At 33.1% G+C, this 15,358-nt stretch overlaps 1 protein-coding gene across 1 annotated transcript in view; it reads left to right on the forward strand.

The window, feature by feature from the left end:
* LOC139489675 (uncharacterized) overlaps positions 1–8,996 on the forward strand; it is a 146,150-nt gene extending 137,154 nt beyond the window's left edge. Inside the window, exons 68-71 of the mRNA XM_071276331.1 lie at positions 1,074–1,161; positions 1,616–1,841; positions 3,963–4,049; positions 4,893–8,996. Coding sequence (XP_071132432.1) covers positions 1,074–1,161; positions 1,616–1,841; positions 3,963–4,049; positions 4,893–5,123 — 632 coding nt within the window. The 3' untranslated portion in view covers positions 5,124–8,996. The remainder of the gene's footprint in view (positions 1–1,073; positions 1,162–1,615; positions 1,842–3,962; positions 4,050–4,892) is intronic.
* Positions 8,997–15,358: the final 6,362 nt, after the last annotated feature.

Here is a 15,358-nt window from a genome sequence, read left to right on the forward strand (position 1 = left end):
CCTTTCGGATGCAGGGGTTCACGATTAAATAATAAATTAAATTCCGCGAGGTGAACCAACGCCTGTGAAATCGTTTTGGTAGAGTCCCTGAAGTGGATACCTTGGTATGCCGGGTTGTCAAATCATGCAAATGAATGCAATCCTTAAATAATAATTAAAATTGACAACAACACTTCAAAAGATCTGCAATTTTATTATCTATGTCTACATGTTTCGCCTGATCATAATCTTCCTATTGTTGCCGACGCGCCGGGAAGTAGTAACCTCCAACTATGGCCAGGTTGGAAGAGAAGCCTTGCGAAGTGGTAGGAACCATGGGAAGTTCGTCCTATTAGATGCCAAGCCTTTAGAACAATTTTATGTATCATATAATAGTAAAACGAACTCAAGTTACATTGTATACAAACTTTAATTTTCTATATTTATCTTATCTATTTATAACTCTGTATTGCTACTTTCACTTTTCATTGTTTCTCTCACCATGACGACGTCAAATTTAATGCACCACTTTGAGTACTTCAGGGGCTCAATTTCTGTATAAAAATTGTCCTGATGAAGCCTGCCTTGCAGGCGAAACATGTAGACATAGATAATAAAATTGCAGATCTTTTGAAGTGTTGTTGTCAATTTTAATTATTATTTAAGGATTGCATTCATTTGCATGATTTGACAACCCGGCATACCAAGGTATCCACTTCAGGGACTCTACCAAAACGATTTCACAGGCGTTGGTTCACCTCGCGGAATTTAAAATATTATATAATTGTTATATAATTTAGTAAATTTGTAACTATGGCAATACTAAACATCACAAAATTATGTAAGATAAAAAAGATGGGTTTGCTTAATGAAATTAAGTACATTGACAGCTTCCAAAATTTGAATACAAACCTAAGCTCATAAATATTACTTATCTTTTAGTGCACGCAGTGTAAAATAGATTAAAATTAAATGAACAATTAAGTAATTGAGAACAAAACAGATAACTTTACTTTCTTGGCAATTGAATGTAAATATAATATAATTTATGTTTTTAAAGAAGTGCAAATTATGTTGGGATGTTTATATTTTAGATACATTCCCATTGATAGCTGTGGCAGGCGGAGGAGCATCGTTTGTATTGATAATAATCCTGATGATTGTAGTTGGTGTCTGTAGAAGGTAAGTCGTATTGAAAGTTGGAGGTGGGAGGGGGCATCATAGTTTGATATTAGTCCTATTGGTGTCGGAAGTTTTGTAGTATTGAGGAGTGGAGCTGACAGACAGGGTATATTGGTATCAGTTTCAGCTGTAGGTTCTATGCTGCCAAAAGGTAAGTAGTGTTGCTTAGGGTATAGCCAAGGTGGAATTGACGGAATACGCAGTGGTTAGATCTGGCTTAGAAAAATACATTTTGCCTGTTAAAGTTGGGTTCTGGACAGAATGACCTTTAATTTATTAAATTGATGTTTGAGAAAATATTTTTTAGATGTGGATAAATTTTTAAAAGTTCTGCCCATCTCAATAACTTTAAACATTATAGCAGAATTTGTTCATAAAATGTGAAATTTTTAGAATTTAAGCCTTTATAAATTTTTGAAATTCCTGAAATATTAATAACTTTTTGCTTTTGCAGAAGGTCTAACCAAAAGAAAAGAAAAGAAACACCCCATAACTACCAACATATGGACAGAGTTCACCGTGAATTGGAGGTGGTTACTTATCCAAGAGGTTTACCAAGAACAGTACAATTCAGAAATAATCCTGCTTATTCGGACTCAGATCTCTCTGATCCAACAGCATACCATAGCGGACAAGCATCAGCCCCAATATGGGCGAGACCAGTCTTCCCTGACCATGAGGTAGATTTCTCAGACCTCTGAGGACTGCATGCTTACTTATAACACCAGCATGGGGAGGAGGTGTGTTTCTGCTAGAAAAAAAAACTGCATGCTACAATCTCTTCAGTTTATTTTTTTTTTTGGAATGTTAAAATTATGCGAAATTTTATTGATCAGCTATTGCTTAGTTTACTGGTAATGGAATGTGCTAGTGTCTAGCTTGTTTTGTTATACCCTTTTCTTGTTTTTTTTTTTTAAATTGGATGAGAAAGGTTGTTATTTTTTTTAGTTTGAAAAATAAAAAAAAAAAGGATTATCAATGAAACGGTATAAAATTCCTGAGGTCAAATGGAGATAAACATTGCAATTCTTTTCTTAAACACAGAACAGTGCCAAAAAAAGTGGCTGAACACAACACTTTAGTGTAGAAGCCTTGTCTAGTTTTAGTTGCTAGAAAGATTCAATGATATTAAGCTACAAAATCAGTAGACTTCTTGAAACAATTATTAAACTTAGCATCATTCATAAGTACCATCTATTTTGACTTTTTGACAAGTTAAGCTAGAAATCCCTGTAAAAATATTCTTTTCAGAGAAATAAATTTATATGCAAAGAAAACACCACTAGCTTGACAGTATATTTTGAAGGTCAAGTAGTTGAAGGCAAACATTTCAAACTGTTTTTTAGAACTATAAATGTAAGAATGTCCAATCACAAGACATGCAATTTGCTTGAAACCACTTCTTCATTGTTTTATAGTTGCAAGAGGTTATTTTAAGTCTCAAATATAATTTCAAGGGGGGAATTGGAGAGATGAATCAATCAGGAGGGAAATAAAATTGTACTAAAATAAAGTAATGTTTATTTATGACTGCTCTAATAGAGTAGTAGTAAGGACTGGTATTGGTTTTCAAGGAAATTGATATTAATTTAATTCTTAACAACTGTTCATGTAGTGTATGCCTTTTTATTTTTACAGTTAGGGTTTTTTTTTGCTGTGAGACATCTGTCTACATATTAATGTTCTATTTCTTTGTCATTTGGTCTCTGTTAGAGAGTTTTCTCCTTGGCAATCATACCACATCTTTTTTATATACACTAACATATTATAGTTAGAGTAATAGAGGTAGTATTGATATAAATATACAATAATATAGCTAAGATGTTCTAATTTTATATCATGACTCATGTAATGTAATTATTAGCAATGTACAACCTATTTAGTATTATATAAGTTCTTACTTGCAAATCTGTTTAGTCTAGTCTAATTATATTACATTGCTTTTCTATAACCATTCTGTCATTTATAGAGCTTTGGGTATGGTAAGGACTCTCCATTTATAAGACTATATTTTGACATTATGTATGCCATACTATGGGGGGAGATTGTTGTGTACATTTCATTCATAATTGTTTAACTAGATTATTGGATTTAAAGTATGTCATTCAAATCTTTAGGTAAGGCTATGTGTTATTAAATTATGAAAGAAATTAAGTGAAATGAAAACATATGAGACAGTCTTTTTTAAGGATATAGATGTTCATATGCTTAAATCAAAATTATTTTTTAAAGGCCAAGTGAGCTTGTCATTTTGTATCAGTTGTCCTCCATTAACTGTAACACATATCTTCTGTTTTTAAACTAATGGGTTAAACTTAGTGAACTTGACCATAATAAAATTGAGAATGGAAATGGGGAATGTGTAAAAGAGACAACAACCCTTCAATCTTCATTTGAGTATCCAGTTTAACTTCAAGAAACCCATGCAAGTTTTGTCTGTTGTCTGGAGCACTACTATCAAAAAAGAAAACCTGACAGGGAAACCAATTTCATTTGTTGAGATCTACCTATTGTCAATTCCCCTCAAAGCTGTCTTGAGCACTTTTTAATTGAGTTATTGCCCTTAAAGACATTTTTTTAAGAATTTTTGGGGTTTTGCCTATTATCAAGAAAAATAAAACAGACAGAGAGTAACCTATAGCCAGAATGATCAGTAAGATAAGATATACAAAGAACTTAACATTGCAGAAATCTTTGATGATTTTAAGCATTAATTTATATATGGTAAAACAATTTATACATGTATAATACATTTATTCAGTCATTTATAGAACTGTTTAGAAGCCTTAATTTCTTTACAGGACTTATCCAAGTATAGTGAAACATCATTGAAAAGACCACTTAGACTAAGAATAACCCAGGAGATGAAAAATGATCAACAATTTGAGGTGAGAGATAGGCTATAAGAAATCCTTCTAAAAAAAATATTTATTTCTATATATCAAATACATTTCTGGAAATAAATTATGTAACAAGGCTTAAAAGTATTCTGAAGAATACATTGAATTGTTAAAACTGGATATTCAACTTGCTAGTTCACAAGGTAACAATCCACTGGAAGACATGTTAACCTACCTGGAGGCATTATTCTGACTCTGAGCTGACAAGTCTTTGCTCTTACTCCTTATTGATTATGCCAAGTGCTTTACAGAGAAGCATCAGAGCCAAGTGCTTTACAGAGAAGCATCAGAGCCAAGTGCTTTACAGAGAAGCATCAGAGCCAAGTGCTTTACAGAGAAGCATCAGAGCCAAGTGCTTTACAGAGAAGCATCAGAGCCAAGTGCTTTACAGAGAAGCATCAGAGCCAAGTGCTTTACAGAGAAACATCAAAGCCAAGTGCTTTTTAAAGCATATTAAAACTGACAAGGGTTCAGACCCATAATTACCCACAATGGTAGCAAACATGCTACCTCAAGACCACGGAAGAGGTTCATCAGAAAAGGAAATGTTATAGAAAATAACATTGATAGCAATTTAATGTATACATTCCCTGTAGAATATTAACGAAAAAGTTTAAATGAACCCTACAAGACATTTCTGTTAGTTATTTCCCGTCAACAAATTAAATATGTGCAACTTCAGTGAAAATTTGAACACTGTTCTTAAATTTTATTAGGTATAATCATGGTTTAAAAAGAAGTTAACTGTTAAAAAAAAAGCAAACCTTAATATAACACTTTAACCATCCTGTGTCAAAATTTTTGTTGTAAATTACATTTTTGTTTTTGCAGATTGAAAGTAACAAGAGTTGGCATGATTCATCACCTGGGTCTAGTCTGAGTCAATACCGAGATGATACACACCACTCCTCCCCTAACTCAAGTATAAGTAAATATAGAGTGGACTCTAATCCTAAGGACTCCTCTCCAAGCTCAAGTATCAGCCAGTACAAGGAGGACTCACTTCATAAGAATGATAGTCCTATATCTAACAAGAGTGACTTCTCAGATTCTTTTTTCTGAATACGGAAACAAGAATAACAACTTCAGAAATAATCCAGTTGATGAGTCATCCAATTGTTAGCTGATTTGAAACACAAGATGTTTTCTCTAAGAAATTTCTTACCAGACAAGAAATATAAAACATTCTTCCTGTAAGGAACAGATGGTTCCGAAATGACAATATAAGAAACTCCAAACTAAACCAAGAAGAGACCGTTTTCATTAGAAAATCAATTGAAACAGTATTAAGAGACTGGTGAAATATAAAAGGAAGATTACTTTTATTAGAAAATAAGCTGATAATGAAATGTTGATCAAAAATCACACCACATAAGCTGTTAGATAAAAACTGTTTCATAAAACCTATGGCCTCAGTCAAACATTTATTTTGAAATTAAACTGAAAAAATGTGATTTTGCTTGCCAATTGATCCACAAATGCAATTTCAAAATATAAAGAAAAGAGAGATTGTGAAAATGTTGGTTTCCAACAAACATACATGACTCAACAGAGCTACTGTACTACATGTTTAAAACACCAATGTTATTCCTAGATGCAGAATGATTTGAATATTTTAACAGCTAGAAAAACAATAATTTGATGACGATGATTACCTGTTATCTTGATGAGTGATATATATTAACATAATGTTAAATATCTGCATATATATATATATATATATATATGTTAAAACGAAGTTGATATAGCTGAAAAAAACATGGATGTAATATATGAAAAATAAATGTTCAGTATTTATAAATTCTGTTCACATTGCCAAGTCTTTCCACAATGTATGTGCCTTGTGACACTATAGGATGTGTGTATGGTAGGTGATCAGTGTATTATACACATGTTATGCCTTGACAGCAAATAGACAAAGTGTTCTTAATTTAATGACAAGCCAGTATTGAGAGAGAAAGATTCAGGAAAAGACAAACTTTCAGATTCTTCCTGAAATCTGACCATTCAATGCAAATCTGATGATATTGTAACTTTGTAATTATTTATTGTAACATTGTAATTGTTTATTATAACATTGTAATTGTTTATATATCATTGTAATTATTTATTGTCACATTGTAATTGATTATAATAACATTGTAATTGTTTATTAGTTTTGTTTATTTATCAATCAAACACATGAGAACCATTGTGTGTTCAGTCATCATATCATATAATGTGAAAAATTTCATTGTTTGTTATATATATATGTTTTACCATTTTTCATTCATAATTTGTCTATCTGAGTTGAAATGCAGTGTTTACTGACCAACATCATGCATGAACAGAATACATTACTTTATGATAATTGAATTGTAACTCTTGTGACCAGAAATGCACCACTCGCCCCATCCAGGCATCCAAGATGAACCTCCATCATGTCCAATAAACATCAATAGCATACTACATCTGCAATAACATACCTCCTCAAATGACAATCTTAAATTGTACCCAGTGAAATAAATATATTGGATGAAAGTTTAATTGATTAGCGATATAATGATCCTTCATTAGAAAGTAAGTGGTACATTCCATACTTGTATCATAACATACTTTTTACATAGTTTTCATCATGGTTTAGTTTTTACCAATATTTTTCTTGAATTTCCTTTAGCACTGCATTGAGTTTGTCAAAATTTCATTATGGAATTTGTTTGTTCCCCAAAAAGAGGAAGTTTACTAGCTACTTTTTTTTCTGATTTATTTTTCTTCTCAAATATCTGATGTTAATTTTTCCAAAAAGCTGCATTATCTGAAGTATTAAAACAAGCATGAGACTAGTACATATCTAGATAAAATTGAATGGTATATTTTTATTGATCTTTCCGTTGAAAGTTCTTATTGTTTTTTCTGGAATTTTCACTAGATTTGGTCAAAGACCTACACTTGAATATTGTATATTTACGAGATGTACTTTATTATTTGTTTGTTAACCCATTTCTGGTAAGGTGCCTATACTTATTTATAAATAATTATTTGCCATATATATATATATATATAATTAAATATTGCTCATTGTTATCGTATTTAATTGAAATGTAATGTATTATCGTAAAGATACAGTATTTAACAAAACCATTTTTACAGCAAACTTTACTGTCATTATATGGTATGCATGTGTTTCCTTCAAGAACAAGTCTTTAGCACAAATGAAAGGCTTGTATTTGTAATTGATTGTAAGACAATCTGTTTCAAAATAACAAGCCATGAGACCTTTATTGTGTTTTACCAGTTTTGATGTTCACTACAGCAATTGTTTTTTCGCTTTTGATATACACATGTTCAGTATTTCTCGATTGACACATTACTGATGTATTATCCTACGCTCAGCAAATGATTCTTCATTTTATTTATAAACCACAAATTTATGTATACATAGTACAGAATTATTTTGATAAAAGTGAAAGAATAAGTGAACATTTTTAAAAGATTTTAAGATAGCCAAAATTGTGATAGGATAAGTTTTAAAAAGATGAAAATTTAATTTGAAAGAAAAACTGCTTTTCAGATTAAAAAAAATAATGATATTCCCCAGTTTGAAATACCCTTTTAAAAATTTTTAATATTTCATTAAATATTTTCTTGTAAATAGTTGAGAGGAAATATTTTAATGTCTTGTGAATTGTGTCACAATACAGTTTTTAAACTGCCATGTTTATTTGAGGAGGCTAAATATAATCATATATTTGTTTTTGCATTTATTTATTTATCAAAGTGCAATTTTCCCTTAAGAATCAAAACTGAATGTTATTTTGTTAAGTTTATTTTGTATGTGTTATTTTTTTGCTATAAAGAAAAAATCGTTAATGTATCATGATGTATCTTGCTTCAAGATTTTGCTTTTTCTGCTTTTGAAAATTGAAAGCTTCATTTTAGCACCTGCATTTTAGCATGTCAGGTGATTTTCAGTACAGTATTACAAACAATTTAGTCACTATATCATTACATAAAAAAGTAAGTTTTTATAAAAAATTGTCTATTGTGGGTTTTTTTTAAACATCAATGAAGTTGTTGTAAAAAAGATCTTTTGAGCTAATTATTGTGCTACAATTTCAAAATGGTATTAAAGAATAAATGTTCCAGCTTCATGATTTTCTGATAAAATTTTGTCATCTTAATTTTATTATCAAGTTATCCTTATAGAACCATTGAAGATGTTGTTAATCTGCCTTACTCTTTTCTTCTATATGTATTTTGAATCATAATGAACATGTCTTTAATCATTGTTTATGAAACAGCATATTGTTGGAAGCCTATTTATAAGATGTCACATGATCATGTATTAGTATCTGTCTCATAGCTAATGTAAGATTTCATTCCACATCATGTTATATTGCATATGTGCCATATTTAGTGTAGTCTTTTAGAAACAAATTGTAAAAAGTACATTTTCAAACTGGATTTATATAGGGGCTAGCTGAGGACCACGGGTGCAGGATTTTCTTGCTGCCTTGAAGACCCATCGTCGGCCTTCCACTGTTGTCTGCTTTTTGGTCGGGTTGTTGTCTCTTTGACATATTCCCCATTTCCATTCTCAATCTTATGGATATATCCATAATAACTCATTTTTATACAAAAGTAAAGTTATAGCAGGGGAATCCTTTGTCAAACAAATGCATTAAATGGACTATAATTGTGGTTAGTAATATGTTTTTTGCCCTAATGCAAAAGTGGTCAAAAATTCATTATAATACACAAACAGTATGGAGATCTGAATGATTAAACACAGTTATTGCAACCAAATATCTGACAGGTTAAAAAAAGTTATGTTCAGTATGAAAATGTATATTTTATCAATTTGTTTCTGAATGTTTTAAACAGCATTGTTTTGTGAGCATTAAATATTTGAAAAAAGTTTGTAAATATCAATGAAATAAAGATTGTTTTAAAGTTTGTATGTGTTGGGAACTATAAAGTGTATGTAGTACTGCAGCAGTATTGTATGTGTTGGGAACTATAAAGTGTATGCAGTACTGCAGCAGTATTGTATGTGTTGGGAACCATAAAGTGTATGCTGTATGTGTTGGGAACCATAAAGTGTATGCAGTACTGCAGCAGTATTGTATGTGTTGTGAACCATAAAGTGTATGTAGTACTGCAGCAGTATTGTATGTGTTGTGAACCATAAAGTGTATGTAGTACTGCAGCAGTATTGTATGTGTTGTGAACCATAAAGTGTATGTAGTACTGCAGCAGTATTGTATGTGTTGTGAACCATAAAGTGTATGTAGTACTGCAGCAGTATTGTATGTGTTGGGAACCATAAAGTGTATGCAGTACTGCAGCAGTATTGTATGTGTTGCAGCAGTATTGTATGTGTTGGGAACCATAAAGTGTATGTAGTACTGCATCAGTATTGTATGTGTTGTGAACAATAAAGTGTATGCAGTACTGCAGCAGTATTGTATGTGTTGTGAACCATAAAGTGTATATAGTACTGCAGCAGTATTGTATGTGTTGTGAACCATAAAGTGTATGTAGTACTGCAGCAGTATTGTATGTGTTGTGAACCATAAAGTGTATGTAGTACTGCAGCAGTATTGTATGTGTTGTGAACCATAAAGTGTATGTAGTACTGCAGCAGTATTGTATGTGTTGGGAACCATAAAGTGTATGCAGTACTGCAGCAGTATTGTATGTGTTGCAGCAGTATTGTATGTGTTGGGAACCATAAAGTGTATGTAGTACTGCATCAGTATTGTATGTGTTGGGAACCATAAAGTGTATGCAGTACTGCAGCAGTATTGTATGTGTTGGGAACCATAAAGTGTATGTAGTACTGCAGCAGTATTGTATGTGTTGGGAACCATAAAGTGTATGCAGTACTGCAGCAGTATTGTATGTGTTGTGAACCATAAAGTGTATGCAGTACTGCATCAGTATTGTATGTGTTGTGAACCATAAAGTGTATGCAGTACTGCAGCAGTATTGTATGTGTTGTGAACCATAAAGTGTATGTAGTACTGCAGCAGTATTGTATGTGTTGTGAACCATAAAGTGTATGTAGTACTGCAGCAGTATTGTATGTGTTGTGAACCATAAAGTGTATGTAGTACTGCAGCAGTATTGTATGTGTTGGGAACCATAAAGTGTATGCAGTACTGCAGCAGTATTGTATGTGTTGCAGCAGTATTGTATGTGTTGGGAACCATAAAGTGTATGTAGTACTGCATCAGTATTGTATGTGTTGGGAACCATAAAGTGTATGCAGTACTGCAGCAGTATTGTATGTGTTGGGAACCATAAAGTGTATGTAGTACTGCAGCAGTATTGTATGTGTTGGGAACCATAAAGTGTATGCAGTACTGCAGCTGTATTGTATGTGTTGCAGCAGTATTGTATGTGTTGGGAACCATAAAGTGTATGTAGTACTGCATCAGTATTGTATGTGTTGGGAACCATAAAGTGTATGCAGTACTGCAGCAGTATTGTATGTGTTGGGAACCATAAAGTGTATGTAGTACTGCAGCAGTATTGTATGTGTTGGGAACCATAAAGTGTATGCAGTACTGCAGCAGTATTGTATGTGTTGCAGCAGTATTGTATGTGTTGGGAACCATAAAGTGTATGTAGTACTGCATCAGTATTGTATGTGTTGGGAACCATAAAGTGTATGTAGTACTGCAGCAGTATTGTATGTGTTGGGAACCATAAAGTGTATGTAGTACTGCAGCAGTATTGTATGTGTTGGGAACCATAAAGTGTATGCAGTACTGCAGCAGTATTGTATGTGTTGTGAACCATAAAGTGTATGCAGTACTGCAGCAGTATTGTATGTGTTGGGAACCATAAAGTGTATGTAGTACTGCAGCAGTATTCTATGTGTTGGGAACCATAAAGTGTATGCAGTACTGCAGCAGTATTGTATGTGTTGTGAACCATAAAGTGTATGTAGTACTGCAGCAGTATTGTATGTGTTGGGAACCATAAAGTGTATGTAGTACTGCAGCAGTATTGTATGTGTTGGGAACCATAAAGTGTATGTAGTACTGCAGCAGTATCGTATGTGTTGGGAACCATAAAGTGTATGTAGTACTTCAGCAGTATTGTATGTGTTGGGAACCATAAAGTGTATGTAGTACTGCAGCAGTATTGTATGTGTTGGGAACCATAAAGTGTATGCAGTACTGCAGCAGTATCATTTGTGTTGGGAACTATAAAGTGTATGCAGTACTGCAGCAGTATTGTATGTGTTGGGAACCATAAAGTGTATGTAGTACTGCAGCAGTATTGTATGTGTTGGGAACCATAAAGTGTATGCAGTACTGCAGCAGTATTGTATGTGTTGTGAACCATAAAGTGTATGTAGTACTGCAGCAGTATTGTATGTGTTGGGAACCATAAAGTGTATGCAGTACTGCAGCAGTATCAGTTGTGTTGGGAACCATAAAGTGTATGCAGTACTGCAGCAGTATCAGTTGTGTTGGGAACCATAAAGTGTATGCAGTACTGCAGCAGTATCAGTTGTGTTGGGAACCATAAAGTGTATGCAGTACTGCAGCAGTATTGCATGTGTTGGGAACCATAAAGTGTATGCAGTACTGCAGCAGTATTGTATGTGTTGCAGCAGTATTGTATGTGTTGTGAACCATAAAGTGTATGCAGTACTGCAGCAGTATTGTATGTGTTGGGAACCATAAAGTGTATGTAGTACTGCAGCAGTATTGTATGTGTTGGGAACCATAAAGTGTATGCAGTACTGCAGCAGTATCATTTGTGTTGGGAACCATAAAGTGTATGCAGTACTGCAGCAGTATTGTATGTGTTGGGAACCATAAAGTGTATGCAGTATTGCAGCAGTATTGTATGTGTTGGGAACCATAAAGTGTATGCAGTACTGCAGCAGTATCATTTGTGTTGGGAACCATAAAGTGTATGCAGTACTGCAGCAGTATTGTATGTGTTGGGAACCATAAAGTGTATGCAGTTCTGCAGCAGTATCATTTATGTTGGGAACCATAAAGTGTATGCAGTACTGCAGCAGTATCATTTGAATGTTAAATATTTATTGTCTTTTGGAAAGTTTTAGCCATTGCCTAATGGAGTAATGAAAGAAGGGAGATGTGTGGAATATGCCAATGAGACAGCAACCAAACAAAAAAACCAAGTGACATCTAGTAGTATAAAATTAGTTTTTAAATAATTTGTTAAGAAGTCAAGTAATGAATTGACCAGAATTCAGAAAAGTTAGGAATAAATTAGGAAACACTGCTTAACAAAAATCTGCTATCATTTCAATTTACTGTTATAGACACCCAAAAAAATTAAAATATTCCAAAAGACAACACTGATGCGGTTCTTAAAATTGGAACAACTACATAAAAGTGGGTGTCAGAGTTGAAATTGATTTTTGGATAAAGATTGAACAAACTAGAATTATGTCCCTATTCCTATGCCACAAGTGAGCTCATATCCTCTACCATTGTTTTGTGAGATACACACAGCATAGTGCAATGATGTGAACATTCTTTAGATCATACCCATGGCCACATCATGCAATTGATAAATATATATAAACAGAGATTGCAGGAATCTATCTGCTCAAATTTTATAATATGATTGTGAACAAATGGAGATAACTCAATTCAAAAAATGATCTAGATATGTGTTTAGGCTTATAACAATTTCAAGGTTTACTTTAATTACACAATGAGGGCACTCTCTGCCATCTCTGTGCTCCCAAGAAATAAATTTGAGATCTCAATCCTCCCTCTTAATATCTATCATTAAAATAACTAAATGTATGTAAAATGAGGGTACACACAATATTTGTGAAGGAAAAGCGGTTGACCTTAAAGGTATAACAACAGAGACATATATACATAAATATGTCTCTGGTAACAATAATACAAATACCTGAAAAACAATAATCCATTCCAGACAAAAAATATAGAAAGTATTTTACCTGGGATTATAATGCATTGTAATTCTACACTCTATTAATGATGGCTGCATCATGTAGGAAGAATGAGTACATTTCACACACTAACATCATACACTGTACAGTAAGACATAATACCTTCGTTTCAAAATATAGATTAGTAAACTGGTGCTGATTCCCAAAACGCCAGCATCCTTAGGTTTACGTCATTGATGAGATGAAATGGTTTTAATAACTGTTCAGCCACAACATTGATTGATAATCTATCAGAAGAAAGTCGCACTGAAAGGACAACCACTAAACTTGTTAGTTTTATAAATAACACCACCATGAAATACCACTCCCTACCTTAAAAATTGAGTCATTCTTCCAGTAAAACTTTTTATGTTAAAAATAAGAGTGCACATGCTGAAATGTCTCGCCTTCTTTACTAATCATTAATATTATGTTGATAGTCCTAAATATAAAGCTTTATTACAACTGTCACATAAACTTAACATTAACCAAGAAAGCTAAACATTGACCAATGAACCATGAAAATGAGGTCAAGGTCAGATGAACCATGTAAGGCAGACATGTACAGCTAACAATTCTTCCATACAAATATAGTTGACCTATTGCTTATAGTTAAAGAAAAACAGACCAAACCACAAAAACTTAACACTGAGCAATGAACTGTGAAAATGAGGTCAATGTCAAATAAAACCTGCATGAATGACATAGATCATAAAATATTTCCATACACCAAAAACAGTTGGCCTATTGCATATAGTATTAGAAAAAAAGACCAAAACTCGAAAACTTAACTTTGACCACTGAACCATGAAAATGAGGTCAATGTCAGATCACACCTGCCAGCTAGACATGTACACCTTACAATCATTCCATTCATCAAATATAGTAGACCTATTGCATACAGTATAAGAAAAACAAACCAAAACACAAAATCTTAACTATTACTACTGAACCATGAAAATGAGGTGAATGTCAGATGACACCTGCCAGTTGAACATGTACACATTACAGTCATTCCCTACACCGAATATACTAGACCTATTACTTATATTATCTGAGATATGGACTTGACCACCAAAACTTAACCTTGTTCACTGATCCATAAAATTAGGTCGAGGTCACGTGAAAACTGTCTGACGGGCATGAGGACCTTGCAAGGTACGCACATACCAAATATATATATCCTATTACTTGTAATAAGAGAGAATTTAACATTACAAAAAATCTTAACTTTTTTTTCAAGTAGTCACTGAACCATGAAAATGAGGTCAAGGACATTGGACATGTGACTGACGGAAACTTCGTAACAAGAGGCATCTATATACAAAGTATGAAGCATCCAGGTTTTCCACCTTCTAAAATATATTTAAGTTAGCTTACGCCGCCGCCGGATCACTATCCCTTTGTCGAGCTTTCTGCGACAAAAGTCGTAGGCTCGACAGTAAAACCGTATATTTCGTAAAAGAAATATAAATCGCCAACGAGGGAAGAAAGAACAGTTGTTATGCTTGTCATACCTCGAGAATTCCAATAAAAATCAGTCTAATAATGACATCGTTACTACCAATTACTTAGCGCGAGTTTACATGGATAAGTACTACCTCGGTCCATTTAGAAAAAAATGACCAATCATACAAAGAACATAATGTCATGTCAAAATCAGGCAGACTTGAAACCATCTATCAATTACTATACAGTATTTCCTTTGGTCAAAATAAAATCTAAAACTTTTTTTTTATTATAGTAGAGTTGCAGACGAAACCTAGCAAAAATTCGAACTTCAGTCATGTAAGCTCTATTGCTGAAAAGGGAACTGCAATAACAATTGTTAAAGTCCATGCAATCTCTGTTTTAGTACAACTACATACTCGATCAACTCGAAATTCAAAGAAAAAATCTATGATTTAAAAGGATTGACCAATATTGATAATTTCCAGCGCGGTTCGGGGTTTCATTCAATACTGATGTCCATTGGACAAATTATGTATCACGGTATTGTCCTTATCATTAGCAGGTATTATGTCATGATGTGGATTTGCTTAGTTGCCAGGTGTAGGCTTGTTTTTATTGGGTACCCAAAGGTCAGCACAGATAGTCAAGAACCAGTCAGAAGGTCAATAAATAAGCATAGCTCGGTCGCTAAAGTTTATTTACGATATTAGGTGCACATTCTTGTCTATATCTGTCTTTTCATGTGCAGTTGTTTATTTATTATTGCACCTTTAATAAAACATATGTTTTGTATATCTTGCCGATTTGTTCATGCGCCTGTGTTTTTAGCTTTTGATTTCTATAGTTTTGTACAATATCCGAGATGGTACTTGAATTGTTTTTCTCTCAGACTTTGCCATGAGGTAAG

Source organism: Mytilus edulis, chromosome 9 (assembly GCF_963676685.1).
Source record: "Mytilus edulis chromosome 9, xbMytEdul2.2, whole genome shotgun sequence".
In the NCBI taxonomy this organism is placed as follows: domain Eukaryota; kingdom Metazoa; phylum Mollusca; class Bivalvia; order Mytilida; family Mytilidae; genus Mytilus; species Mytilus edulis.